The sequence below is a fragment of the Halictus rubicundus genome, chromosome 15 (assembly GCF_050948215.1).
Source record: "Halictus rubicundus isolate RS-2024b chromosome 15, iyHalRubi1_principal, whole genome shotgun sequence".
In the NCBI taxonomy this organism is placed as follows: Eukaryota; Metazoa; Arthropoda; class Insecta; order Hymenoptera; family Halictidae; genus Halictus; species Halictus rubicundus.
Genome location: NC_135163.1, coordinates 6203043 through 6217563, shown reverse-complemented (window position 1 = coordinate 6217563; position 14521 = coordinate 6203043). Strand labels below are relative to the sequence as shown.

The window sequence follows — 14521 nt, the reverse complement described above, 5'->3', positions numbered from 1 at the left end:
GTTTTCGAATAAGTGTTCATTCAACGAATATCGTCAATTATTATTTCTGTATTTCTAATTCGAACTTGCGACGGGACTTTTCAAAACTTTTTATTCTTGAAATTATATCATATTTTTAACATAAAATTGGTATTCCTCCAATCGGAGGTCCCCCAGGGGCTCACTCACGGGTGGGGCCGTGGGTGAGTACGGGTATTAGCGAACCCGGGGCTACCCAGCTTGTAGCTCATTGCGTCCCAATTTCGTTCGATTTGTTTTCGATTGGGAATTGTTCGTCTTTCGAATTGAAAATTACTTCTGAACTTTCAAAAGTTCCTACTCTAAAATTTATATATATCGTACTCGTGTACGGAGTTAGTTTGGCTCTCTTGAGCCGGTTAGATTCGCACTCTTGTGCATGTTAGGTAGGCCGCACTCGTGTGCGGGGTTAGCTTGGCTCTCGTGAGCTGGTATTAGGTTGGCTCTCGTGAGCTGGTAGATTCGCACTCTTGTGCATGTTAGGTAGGCCGCACTCGTGTGCGGGGTTAGCTTGGCTCTCGTGAGCTGGTATTAGGTTGGCTCTCGTGAGCTGGTAGATTCGCACTCTTGTGCATGTTAGGTAGGCCGTACTCGTGTACGGGGTTTAGAGTTTGTATCTCGTCGTTTCTTTATTCTCGTCGTTTCTTTATTCTCGTCGTTTCTTTATTCTCATCGTTTCTTCTCATCGTTTCTTCTCCTATTTATCGCGTTCTTCTATTTTTGTTCCTGCATTGAATTGTGACTAATTATGATTTGTCTGCTTCAGCTGGTGTAGGGCAGCTGGTCTTATTTATCATCCTCCGAAGCCAACGCATCGACCGAAGACGCCGAATCGGAAGAAGACGCCGAATCGAAATAAGACGCAGATTTATTTGTAAGTTAGTATTAGTTGTCGAGCAATTATTGTGTTAGATTCATTTTGTTAAATTCGTTTGTTGGTTTGGGTCACAGTCTTCTGCTGTGGCCAGTAATTTTTGCCCACAATAATTGCTCGACTTGCGTGCGTACATTAGTTATTAAGACAGTCGATCGTCGTTGTAATTGTGTCGAGTAATTATTGCCGTAACTTGACTTTCCTCGGCTCGATTTTTGACTCCGACACAGCCTTCTGCTGTGTCGGACCTTGCTTGTATGCACCAGACCGGTTGGTACCGGTGCTCGGCGTAGATCCATTGAGAGGGATGTCCGAGAGACCTGTTCACTCGTGTAAAATCCTCCCTGCCGTAAGTCCACCCGAGTCGCCTCAACGCTAGTCGTTGCCTGGCGACAGGTGGGTGGGGGAAACTTAGGGTATCGTTTGAACGCTTCTCTCGGCCATCGCTCTTCGTGAGGACACGTCGGGTATCGGTACTGGCTGGAGTTGGTTCTGCAAGCATTGTACGCGTCGCGTCGCCCTCGAACCAGAGCCTTCTGCTCTGGTTCGATTTTGTTTCTCTCTTTGAAAGAATCAGAGCCTTCTGCCTGATTCGTTTTTCATCTCCCGTGAAACGGAGACTTCTTCTCCGATTCACACCTTTTGCTCCGCAATAATTACTCGACATACCCTGCGAAATTTAGTTTGTAAGACTCGAAAGCGTCGTTGTAAGAAAGGGAGTCAGAAGGAAGCGTATTGAATTCCTTCTGGCTTCCTTTCGGGTCTCTTGTGCAGCAACCTCCTCGTGGTGAGACCCGGGCAATCGGTATTATTCTCTATTTGTAAGAACTTCTAGTATCTTACAAATAGAGAATAATATCGAGCTAATAGCTGCACAATTATAATTTGCGATAACATTTTATAATAGAATTTAAGACTTGCTAATTGTAAAAACATGTGTACTTAATTGAATTTTATATGAATTTACTTTAAGCTACTTCGGGACGGTCCAACGGTCCTTCAATGCTGTCCTCGTTTACCCTTGGCTCACTTTCACCTTCTTGGCAGTTCCATTCAGTTAATCGAAACACACAAGCATTCGCAGCTCACCTTGGTCAACTTTCAGCAGCTCTTTGTAAGTCACAATTCAAATATACATTTTTTGTTTTGGAATACGTGTTCATTCAACGAATGCCGACAATTATATTATTCTTGTATTTCTAATTCGAATTTGCTTCGGGACTTTTCAAAAGTTCCTCTTCTTGAAATTATATTATATTATATTTTTGCCATAAAATTGGTATTCTGAAATTATATTATTTTATATTTTTGATATAATATTGGTATTCCTCCAATCGGAGGTCCCCCAGGGGCTCACTTACGGGTGGGGCCGTGGGTGAGTACGGGTATTAGCGAACCCGGGGCGACCCAGCTTGTAGGTCGTTGCGTCCCAATTTCGTTCGATTTGTTTTCGATTGAAATTGTTCGTCTTTCGAATTGAAAATTACTTCTGAACTTTCAAAAGTTCCTACTCTAAAATTTATATATATCGTACTCGTGTACGGAGTTAGTTTGGCTCTCTTGAGCCGGTTAGATTCGCACTCTTGTGCATGTTAGGTAGGCCGCACTCGTGTGCGGGGTTAGCTTGGCTCTCGTGAGCTGGTATTAGGTTGGCTCTCGTGAGCTGGTAGATTCGCACTCTTGTGCACGTTAGGTAGGCCGCACTCGTGTGCGGGGTTAGCTTGGCTCTCGTGAGCTGGTCTTAGGTTGGCTCTCGTGAGCTGGTTAGATTCGCACTCTTGTGCGTGATAGGTAGGCCGTACTCGTGTACGGGGTTTAGAGTTTGTATCTCGTCGTTTCTTTATTCTCATCGTTTCTTCTCATCGTTTCTTCTCCTATTTATCGCGTTCTTCTATTTTTGTTCCTGCATTGAAGTGTGACTAATTATGATTTGTCTGCTTCAGCTGGTGTAGGGCAGCTGGTCTTATTTATCATCCTCCGAAGCCAACGCATCGACCGAAGACGCCGAATCGGAAGAAGACGCCGAATCGAAATAAGACGCAGATTTATTTGTAAGTTAGTATTAGTTGTCGAGCAATTATTGTGTTAGATTCAGTTTGTTAAATTCGTTTGTTGATTTGGGTCACAGTCTTCTGCTGTGGCCAGTAATTTTTGCCCACAATAATTGCTCGACTTGCGTGCGTACATTAGTTATTAAGATAGTCGATCGTCGTTGTAATTGTGTCGAGTAATTATTGCCGTAACTTGACTTTCCTCGGCTCGATTTTTGACTCCGACACAGCCTTCTGCTGTGTCGGACCTTGCTTGTATGCACCAGACCGGTTGGTACCGGTGCTCGGCGTAGATTCATTGAGAGGGATGTCCGAGAGACCTGTTCACTCGTGTAAAATCCTCCCTGCCGTAAGTCCACCCGAGTCGCCTCAACGCTAGTCGTTGCCTGGCGACAGGTGGGTGGGGGAAACTTAGGGTATCGTTTGAACGCTTCTCTCGGCCATCGCTCTTCGTGAGGACACGTCGGGTATCGGTACTGGCTGGAGTTGGTTCTGCAAGCATTGTACGCGTCGCGTCGCCCTCGAACCAGAGCCTTCTGCTCTGGTTCGATTTTGTTTCTCTATTTGAAAGAATCAGAGCCTTTTGCCTGATTCGTTTTTGATCCCTCGTGGATCGGAGACTTCTTCTCCGACACACACCATTTTCTCCGCAATAATTACTCGACATACGCTGCGAAATTTAGTTTGTAAGACTCGAAAGCGTCGTTGTAAGAAAGGGAGTCAGAAGGAAGCGTATTGAATTCCTTCTGGCTTCCTTTCGGGTCTCTTGTGCAGCAACCTCCTCGTGGTGAGACCTGGGCAATCGGTATTATTCTCTATTTGTAAGAACTTCTAGTATCTTACAAATAGAGAATAATATCGAGCTAATAGCTGCACAATTATAATTTGCGATAACATTTTATAATAGAATTTAAGACTTGCTAATTGTAAAAACATGTGTACTTAATTGAGTTTTATATGAATTTACTTTAAGCTACTTCGGGACGGTCCAACGGTCCTTCAATGCTGTCCTCGTTTACCCTTGGCTCACTTTCACCTTCTTGGCAGTTCCTTTCAGTTAATCGAAACACACAAGCATTCGCAGCTCACCTTGGTCAACTTTCAGCAGCTCTTTGTAAGTCACAATTCAAATATACATTTTTTGTTTTGGAATACGTGTTCATTCAACGAATGCCGACAATTATATTATTCTTGTATTTCTAATTCGAATTTGCTTCGGGACTTTTCAAAAGTTCCTCTTCTTGAAATTATATTATATTATATTTTTGCCATAAAATTGGTATTCTGAAATTATATTATTTTATATTTTTGATATAATATTGGTATTCCTCCAATCGGAGGTCCCCCAGGGGCTCACTCACGGGTGGGGCCGTGGGTGAGTACGGGTATTAGCGAACCCGGGGCGACCCAGCTTGTAGGTCGTTGCGTCCCAATTTCGTTCGATTTATTTTTGATTGAAATTATTCGTCTTTCGAATTGAAAATGACTTCTGAACTTTTAAAAGTTCCTACTCTAAAATTGACATATCTGATTTAAAATTGGTATTCCTCCGAACGGAGGTCCCTCAGGGGCTCACTCACGGATGGGGCCGTGGGTGAGTACGGGTATTAGCGAACCCGGGGCGACCCAGCTTGTAGGTTGGCTTGGCTCTCGTGAGCTGGTATTAGGTTGGCTCTCGTGAGCTGGTAGATTCGCACTCTTGTGCATATTAGGTAGGCCGTACTCGTGTACGGGGTTAGCTTGGCTCTCGTGAGCTGGTATTAGGATGGCTCTCGTGAGCCGGTTAGATTCGCACTCTTGTGCATGTTAGGTAGGCCGTACTCGTGTACGGGGTTTAGAGTTGTATCCGAAAGTATTTTGAAGTGTGACTAATTATGATTTGTCTGCTTCAGCTGGAGTACGACAGCCATCATCTTTGTCGACGACGGAGGACAGCACGTCGACCGAAGACGTCAACAACATCGTGTCTAATTATTGTTAGTCTGTTTCAGTTGAAATCCAACAGCTGAGCATCTTGGTCGTCGAACGAAGAGACTACATCAAACAACACATCGACGAAGACATCGAAGTAATTGTAAGATAGAATTAGTTTAATTCGTAAGATCGTCGTTGTAAATATGTCGAGTAATTATTGCCCTAACTTCACTTTGCTCGACTCGACTGTTAACTCCGACACAGCAGAAGGCTGTGTCGGACCTTGCTTGCAAGTGTTGAACCGGTCCAGTTGCGATATTCGGCGTGGATGCATAGAGAATTGATGGTCAGGGAGCAGTACTCGCCAGGTAGAACCCTTCCTTCGTAAAATGTCTGCCTAAGTCACGTCAACGCTGGCGTGGCTCGCGCCGGGAGCAGGGGATCCTTCGTCCGTAAGTCTCTTCGTCGCCTTGTTGCGCCAGCGTTGCTCGTGGCGGGTAGTTGGGGAAGGTAGTTCTACCGTACGGTGGAGGCGTCCCTGGCCGTCGTTCTCTGTGAGGAAGCGTCGGGTACCGTACTGGTCGGCAGATAGCTTGCAAGCATTGTACGCGTCGCGTCACCCTCGATCCAGAGCCTTCTGCTCTGGTTCGGTTTTGTTTCTCTCTTTGAAAGAATCAGAGCCTTCTGCCTGATTCGTTTTTCATCTCCCGTGAAACGGAGACTTCTTCTCCGATTCACACCTTTTGCTCCGCAATAATTACTCGACATACCCTGCGAAATTTAGTTTGTAAGACTCGAAAGCGTCGTTGTAAGAAAGGGAGTCAGAAGGAAGCGTATTGAATTCCTTCTGGCTTCCTTTCGGGTCTCTCGTGCAGCAACCTCCTCGTGGTGAGACCCGGGCAATCGGTATTATTCTCTATTTGTAAGAACTTCTAGTAATCTTACAAATAGAGAATAATATCGAGCTAATAGCTGCTCGTTTGTAATTTGCGACAACATTGTAAAATAGAATGTAAGACTTGCTAATTATAAAAACTTGTGTATTCAATTGAATTGTGTATATGAATTTACTTTAACCTAGCTCGGGGTGGGCCAAGCTTTCAATCAAAGCTTTCCTTGCTCACCATTGGCCCACCTTCAGCATGTCCTTTCCTTTTGCTGCACCCTTTCCGTTAACATTCTATAGTAGAATGTAAGATATGCTAGAAACATTTACAATTAATATCTATGATTATGTCAAACTATTTCATGGTTTTAGTAAATTTTAAACGAACAGTCTGCCGGCACTAGAATATCGTTTACTAAAAATTCTCTAACATGGCGAAAAAAAAAATCCTCATCAAATTTTAATACGTCGTTCTAAAGAGGAGACTCTGGTCTATAAATTTATGGTGGTTTATCCGGCGGAAAAAATTTGTCGAGCTGCGTAGACATGTTTGAAGTCGTAAAACTTTCGAGAAAAGAGAAACGACGTAGGAGATTGAAAAATTTCCGATAAAACGGCAACAAAAAATCATATCCAAATTTTATGAAGTTGTTAAAAAGAAGGGAGTTCAATCTTCAGATTCATCGTGATTCTAGCCACAAAACAAGTCCTCATCATCCTACCTGTGGTAGGCAAACTGCTTCCACTTTGCCGGCCAGGTGCCAGTGCTGCTCTTCCCATAGCTCCACTCGTCATTGATCTTCTGCTGCCAAGGGGTCAGCTCATTGTTCTTCGAGCCCCATCCGTTCCTCTCGGGCGACTTCCTAGGCCAAGCATCCCCACTTTTCCAAGCTTCCTCCTTCACCTTCACAGGCCAGGACTCCCCATTGAACTTGCCAACGTCGTCATTCGCAGCTTTGGACCCCCAAGCCTTACCATTCCTACTAGCCCAGGATCCACCGTTACCCTTAGCAGGCCAGGACTCGTTCTCCTCTAGCTTCGAATTCCAGGAGGACTCAGGTTTGCTCAACCACTCTCCCTCTTTGTTCTTCGAGGTCTTAGCAAACCAGGATCCCGATTTAGACTTCCATAGTTCGGCAACGTGCTTGTCGGGCCACAAGTTCTGCTCGTTGCGATCCATCCAGGAATCATTGACCTTCTCAGCCCAGGATCCTTTGTTAGCCCATTTGTCCTTCGTCTTGGACCATCTGCGAGAGGATGCCTCATCAGGCGAGTCGATCGGCTTCATCTGATAGGGCTTCCACGTTGATTGGTCGGCAGACATCACCCAGGCGCCCACCGATTGAATCTTAGGCAAGGTTGCAGGGGGCTCGTTGCTCCAAGTAGGCTTCTCCTCGTGTTTCCTCCTCCAGGAATCATCATTCTGCATTGATTCCGACTTGGTCCAGTCTTTCCCACTCTTTGCCTCTCCTAGAATTGTCCAGGACTTTGGGGAGTCCTCTGGCTTTGTTTTATAGTCGCTGAAGTTGCTCCTTTCGCCGCCTGGCTTGTTATAGTCGAATGACTCGGGGCGAGACAGGTCCTCTTCCTTCGAAGCCTCCTTTGTACCGAATATTCTGTTCTTGTCTTCCTTCAATTTTTTTTCAGAGTTCGGTTTTTCAGATTCTTCATTCGACCAGGAGACATTCTCCTGTTTGTCCAAACCTAGCTTCTTCACCAGATCCGCGTTAGGGTTGTAGGATTTACCATTTTCGTCCTTGGGCCAGGGTTTCGCGCCTGGGAGCTTGTGAGGCCATGTTGCTGGATCTGAGGTCAGACTGTTCCATGTTTTCATTGTTATCTGCGGCAGGACTATCTTCTGTTTCGGCTCGTGTTTGGAGGATCTCGAATCTGTATGGTTGGTGGGCTTCTGCCAGGGGGTGAGGTTCCGTTGGTTAGGGTCGTAAGGCTTTAGGGACCTCTCGGGGTCGTCCCAGGGTGCGTAGACCTTCAGGCTGTTGTCCAGGGGCCAGGAGGATCTGCGAGGAAAGATAGTAGGTCGACATGTTAATTACTAGAGTTGTCCTAGCGGCTGAAACGATCTACATTAGAAAAGACTCCAATTCATTTCAGAGCATCAACAAATCTTTTTGAAAATCTAAGACAATCACACTTTGAACCTTTTTTTATCCTTTCGAAACGAACTGTTGAAAACCTTATGATCGAAACAAGAAAAGTATCCTAACCTGTCTCTGTCCCACGAATTATGCAATCTCTGCTGCTGCATCTTGTCGGGTAGATCCTCAGGGTCCTCGTTGATCAACGGCGACCAGTAACTCTTCTCGAGAGGGAGAAACTTGCCTCGCTGAGGCCAGTACTTGGCCTCGGGCTGAGGCTGTCTCCAGGGCCATTTCTCAGAAGGGAATGGCATCAACGGTCGCTCCTCCATGCTCCAGGGTGGACTGTATTTGTAGGAGATCTCCGGCCAGCTTCTGCTCAACGGTAAATCGCGAGCTGGTAGCTCCGGGTACTCTTGGCTCCTGGCGAAACTGTCCGCCTGTGGACCGCTAAAGTCGCTCGGATAATCCTCCTCCTGTCTGCGCAGAAAGTTCCTTGACACCGGAGACAGTTGATTGTATCGCAGCCGTCGAGGGTACGAGTCGATCGCTTCGTAATCCGGTATGCGTCCCCCGTCTGTAAAGTCGATTAATTGCCTATTCAAGTTACGAAACACGCTGCTTGTCTCCGCCGTCGACGCTGTCGATGGGTTTAGGGCCTCTTGCTCTATAGGTGCTCTGGAGTTCGTTCAAGGATTTGGGAAATTCGAATATCGTAGCAATCGATAGCTTCGTTCGATGGAGGTACAATGATTTTGGTTTTCCAAGGGGACACGTAGTAAAAGTATTAATCCTGTGAGAATGCTGATCAATGTAGTTTATCAATCCATCAACGCATCAATACATCAATGCATCAATACATAAATGCTCAATGCATCAATGCATCAATGCGTCAATATATCAATGCATCAATACATCAATACATCAATGTATCAATGCATCAATGTATCAATGCATCAATGTATCAATGCATCAATATATCAATACATCAATATATCAATACATCAATGTATCAATACATCAATGCACCAATACATCAATGCATCAATGTATCAATATATCAATGCATCAATATATCAATGCATCAACACATTAATACATCAATAAATCAATACATCAATGTATCAATGCATCAATGTATCAATGCATCAATATATCAATACATCAATATATCAATACATCAATGTATCAATACATCAATGCACCAATACATCAATGCATCAATGTATCAATATATCAATGCATCAATATATCAATGCATCAATATATCAATGCATCAACACATTAATACATCAATAAATCAATACATCAATGTATCAATGCATCAATACATTAATGCATCAATGTATCAATGCATCAATGTATCAATGCCTCAATGCCTCAATGCCTCAATGCATCAATACATTAATACATCAATATATGAATATACATCAATGCACCAATGCATCAATGCATCAATATATCAATGCATCAATACATTAATACATCAATACATCAATAAATCAATACATCAATGTATCAATGTATCAATGCATCAATGTATCAATGCATCAATACATCAATATATCAATGCATCAATATATTAATGCATCAATGTATCAATGCATCAATATATCAATGCCTCAATGCCTCAATGCCTCAATGCATCAATATATCAATACATCAATGTATCAACGAGTAAATGAATACATGTATCGAAGTATCAATGAGTAAATTGATCGACATATAAATGTTTCAATGAGTAAATGGATAAAAGACCGTCGTCGTCAATCCAGGGAAAAGCAACACGAAAAATCGGAGTTCCGAACGACCGCAATTTCATCTCGGAGCAAAGTCAAAGAAAAAGGACCGATTGGTGGCAAATTGTCGGCTTTGTCCGAAAAATTACGCGCACGAGGTGGCGTGTGAAACGAACGAGGGAACGAGGTTTACCTGGGGATCTATCGTACACGTTCCCGAAATCCCTGAGCCGTTGTACTCGCGCGTCCAGACTGTCGAGCTGCCCGAACCCGGGCTTCCTCTCGAACGTGGAAGAGGGGAAGGTCTTCGCGTGGCTCCTCGACTTGTTCCGTTCGATCAGATCCCGAGTGCTCGGCGAGATCCTCGGACTTTGCCCAGCGCCAGCAGCTCCACCGGCTTCATCGGTTCCAGCTCTAGCAGAGGCGGCCAGTCGATTGTTCGTTTTCTCAGGGTCCGCCGTTAGATCCTGCTGCCAATGGGGGCCGAACAGTCTCTCGGCGACAAGGTGCCATTGAACGGGCGTCGTTTGTCACGACGTCTCGGTCGTGGTCAACAAAGGCGGCGTCGCCGGGGCCGGCGTCAGCGTGGTCAGCTTCTTTTTCTTCTTCTTCGACCTCTTGCGCAATTTACGCGAGTCCAACGGCGGCTCCGTTGCCGGCGGAATCGTCGAAGAGGGCGTGTACAGCTGCGCCACCACCTTCAGCAGTGCCTTCTCCAACCTTGCCGCTAATCATAGCAATCGTTTCATCGTATTTCATTTCATCATACCCATCTCGTATGTAATACTAACAGTAGAACTCTGTACAACACGTCATTGAAAAATTGTTTCGTAATGTACGGCATTTTTAAACAATTCTCTGGCTGCGGTGTAACAGTTCGAGTTTTAATCTGTCTATCAATTTTTCAGTCAGTCTACCAGTCCATCAGTCTATCAATTTATCAGTCTACCAATGGGCCTATCAATTTATCAGTCTGTCAATTTATCAATCAGTGAATCAGTCTACCAATCAGCCCATTACAGTTATAATCAGTCTAACAATTTTGTAGTTGGTCTACTACTCGATAAATCCATCAATACGTCATTCCATCAATCAGTTTATCAATCAGCCACTCAGAATTTCAATCAGTCTACTCAGAAATGTAGAACCTAGGCTTATTTAAAGGGTGGAACCTCTGTTTCTATAACCCTACACAGTTTCTGGACCATATTGTTTCTAAGATCGCTTTCTGTTGCATGACCGAGTGTAATATTTTAAGTATCCCGTTTTTCATTAGAAATTTCATAAACTCGTGTAACTGTACGACGTGGAAAAAACGCTTTTGCTGGCGCGGGGTTACGCGAATTCGTCACCGGTAGCAAATGGGCATTACCTAAGCGGCATTGTCCCGGTTAATGGAGATTAAGACGACGCCGAGGCGCGCCGAAGCTCTTTATGCAGTGTTCCACCGGGCGGTGGCGCGTTTCAGACAGGAGGAGACTAACTTGCACCCGGATTATTCACTGTCCCCGTGTAAATATTAACCACCGTTCTGGCGACGGCCGCGCGTTAACTACCAAATTAACGGACAGCCTACGCTCGAAACCCGCGCGGCGTTTCGAGGCGTCCCCGCTTACTATACCGAGGAGTTGCCGGAGTAATGAGTCTGCGTTTGTCTTTCGCTATCAAGCGCGTTCCAAGGATGTCGCTAATTTCTCACCGACTCTGCGGAATAAATTAACAAAATAGTCTGTTACTTGTTTCGTTGCTCTCTTCTTGCGCGAAGGTTCAAGACAACAAATCAGCAGAACAGATCCTCCTCATAAAATACGGTACAACATAAAGCTCGGACTCCACTGATTTCAAGATTTGTTTCTTACGAAAGATTGTTTAATTGTCTACTTCACTATGTACGTTTGTTTATACCTGAAATCTCCCAATTCATATTGGAATATCTAACAATGAATCAATGAATCAATACATCAATGCTTTCACACGAATCAATGATTTGACAGGAATCAATGAATCAATGATTCCACAAAACAATCAATCAACGTCTCCATGACACAATGAATCAATCACTCAACGAATCAATTGATTAGTCTAGCAGTCAATCGATCAATTTATAAGTCCATTAGTCAACCAATCAATTTATCAATCAATATATTATATGAATCTATTTATCAATTAGCCTATGACCTAGTCCACCAGTTTTTTAGTTAGTCTATCACATTGAAAGTGATCCCATCTGATTTTAAATCAATTGATAAACAGATCAATTTATCAGGGAGTCCACAAACAATCTTTGAATTTTCCAATTATTCGATTTGTCTATCAATTAATCAATCCATCGATCTGTAAATCTGTCGGTGTATCAATCGGACCATCAATTAGTCTATCAGAGTTTTCAACAGGCTACCGATGTTTGAATTAGTCTCAGACTACCAATAGGTCTACCAATCAATCTATCAATTACTGTATCAGTCTATCAATTATCAAGCAGTCTATCAATTATCAAGCAGTCTACCAATCTATCAGTCTATCAGTCCACGAATCAGTCAGTCTTAATACATCTGTTACACAAATTGCGCCTCTCAACATAAATACGACCCAAAGCAATAAAACAAAAATACAAAAATTGGCGGTCTGATTACTGTGGAAGAACGATCACCGAAAACAAAAAAATTCACTGCTGTATAGCGTTCGATCGCGTTTCGCCCCGGTCCATCGGCTCGGAACGACAAGAATACAGGTTGCCCCGGGGACCGGAAGTAATCGAACAAGATTACGGGATCGAGCGAAAAATGCTCGATCTCCTCCCCGGCCCCTCCGACCGGAGAGAGAGGATTGAATCACGGAAAATCCAATCGGCGGAGCGGGCGAGTCGTAATACGACGGTCTAATTGTCAGGAGGCAATTATACCGGGCAATAATGCGGACGCTATTCACCTAATCGAGCGATTGCCGAGGCTTTATTGGATTCCCAAGTGGACGCGGAACGCGATTAGCCCTCTGCGCCCTCTCTATTTCTTTCTCCCTCTCTACCGTCCCCCGCGTTCTCTTCCTTTTTATTCCGTCGGAGGATCTGCGAAACCACTGGAATCTGGAATTTATTCGTCGTCGAACACCGTTCCACCGTCGACGACTCGACGGAACGGCTCTCTTCTTCCCCGACGTATTTTCTAATCGCTCGGACAGCCTCTCTCCGCCGCGGGAAATTTAAATACTTGTTGCTGTCTCGTGCTCGCGCACACGCAGACGCTTGGCTCGCCCGCCGCCAGATGAAAATTAACGGCCCCCGGTTCCATTACCACGCTCGCAACAGGTCCCTTATTCTTAACTTGGCGAATTACAACGACAAACTTGCATTTGCAACTTCCGGTCCAGAAATGGTGCCCGCTGACCCTCTCGCGGTGTGATTTTCTACCCTGTCGCGGTAATCAGAACTTCTAGAAATAACAAATCGAATTTCTGGAAATTAAAAATGGACCTTCTGGAAACAATAGCTTGAACCTCTTTGTCTTCAGCCTCTTGCCTCGCAATTTCATTCCGAGGTTTCTTATTAGAACGTACTGTTCTCATTCCTGAAACTCCAAAACGTGTCACGTGGAAACTATACTGCATTTTCTTTTGGAAAAAATTGAACATATAGATACCAATAATCTTGCAAAGTCTCATTTCAAATCCTCGGCAGATATCTTGCAAAAAAATTCACTACGGGCAAGAAGTTTGAGCGATTCGGCGCGAAGATGGCTGATTAGCGGTGGAGTTTCAAAACAGAGGGTTCAGCTATAGTTTCGGGATTGCTCTGAGCGTTTCCTCTTTCCTGTAGTATGGTAGAGCGGCTGGCTCGACGGCTGGTTGCCGATAATCGATAAATCCCGGCCGAAGCGAGAGCAACACGGAGAGAGCACGGTTCCGTAGCGTCCCGAAGCGATTCGAGGTTTCCCTTGCCGAGTAAACAAACCGGGTTGCTTCCCTTTCGGTCCACGTTACGAAAGCCGATTCGCTGGAGGCTAGGAGACGAGGCTTTCTCGCCGACTTCAACCGAATCCATCAATCGCGATCGCCGATTGATGGGAACCGAATTAATGAGCGGAGCTATCTCCCGGTGCCTTTCCTACGAGAGAGATCTACCAGAGATCTACGGCGGTTCCTACTCACAAAGTTCCCGCTGGATCTTCAACTCCTGGGCCATCCTCTTTATCGACTCCATGAACGCCTTCTCGTCCTTGTCGAGGATAGCATCTCGGTCCTGAACAATTAGAAAATATCTGATTAGTCACTTGGCTATTAGTCTACTATCTTGTTTAGTTTACTTGTAATAAATTCGCAAATGTGATCCTCTGTGGCACGTATGTATCCGAGTACTAAAATAAGTGTACTTGAAATTGTTGTAATTTTGTAAAAAAAGATCGTGGACCAATGAACCCGGGCTGGTTTTAAACCTGGAAGCCTCTACTTTAAAATGCATGGCAAAAAGATTTTTTAGGTCTGTTTGATTTTTCTGTGATAAATTCGCAAATTTGATCTGCCGCGTAGCTCCAAAAATGTTGCACCGTTCTAACTTGAAAATGGCACGAATTGAAACGTTTGTAAGAACGTTGGAAAATTTTTTCCGTGAATGAGTCTACCATGGATTTGAAGACTGAGGCATCCTCTTTACATTCATCCCTTAAAATTTGATACACGATTTTTTTTTAGTCGCTTTACTGAGCTTCGAATGAAAGGAATACCGCCAATTTCGCTGTAACGCAACCCCTACACCATGTGAACGAACTTGCTCCCCATTTATGTTCCATAAAATGGCCAAAATAACTCGTACATCAATTTTTAGAGTATCGTTGTAAAGAGGAAGCTCCGATCTTCAAATCCATGGTGGATTCATTTGCGAGAAAAGGTTTTCAACGATTCTACAGACGTTTCAATCCGTGGGATTTTTGAAAACACGTCGAGGGCTTAAA

The 14521-nt window shown here is 44.3% G+C and overlaps 1 protein-coding gene across 1 annotated transcript in view; it reads right to left on the bottom strand.

The window, feature by feature from the left end:
* The window catches only part of LOC143361305 (uncharacterized), a 263601-nt gene that overhangs the window by 12390 nt on the left and 236690 nt on the right, over positions 1-14521 (bottom strand). The window contains 4 exon segments of the mRNA XM_076800598.1: positions 6466-7761; positions 7969-8416; positions 9772-10305; positions 13722-13812. Coding sequence (XP_076656713.1) covers positions 6466-7761; positions 7969-8416; positions 9772-10305; positions 13722-13812 — 2369 coding nt within the window.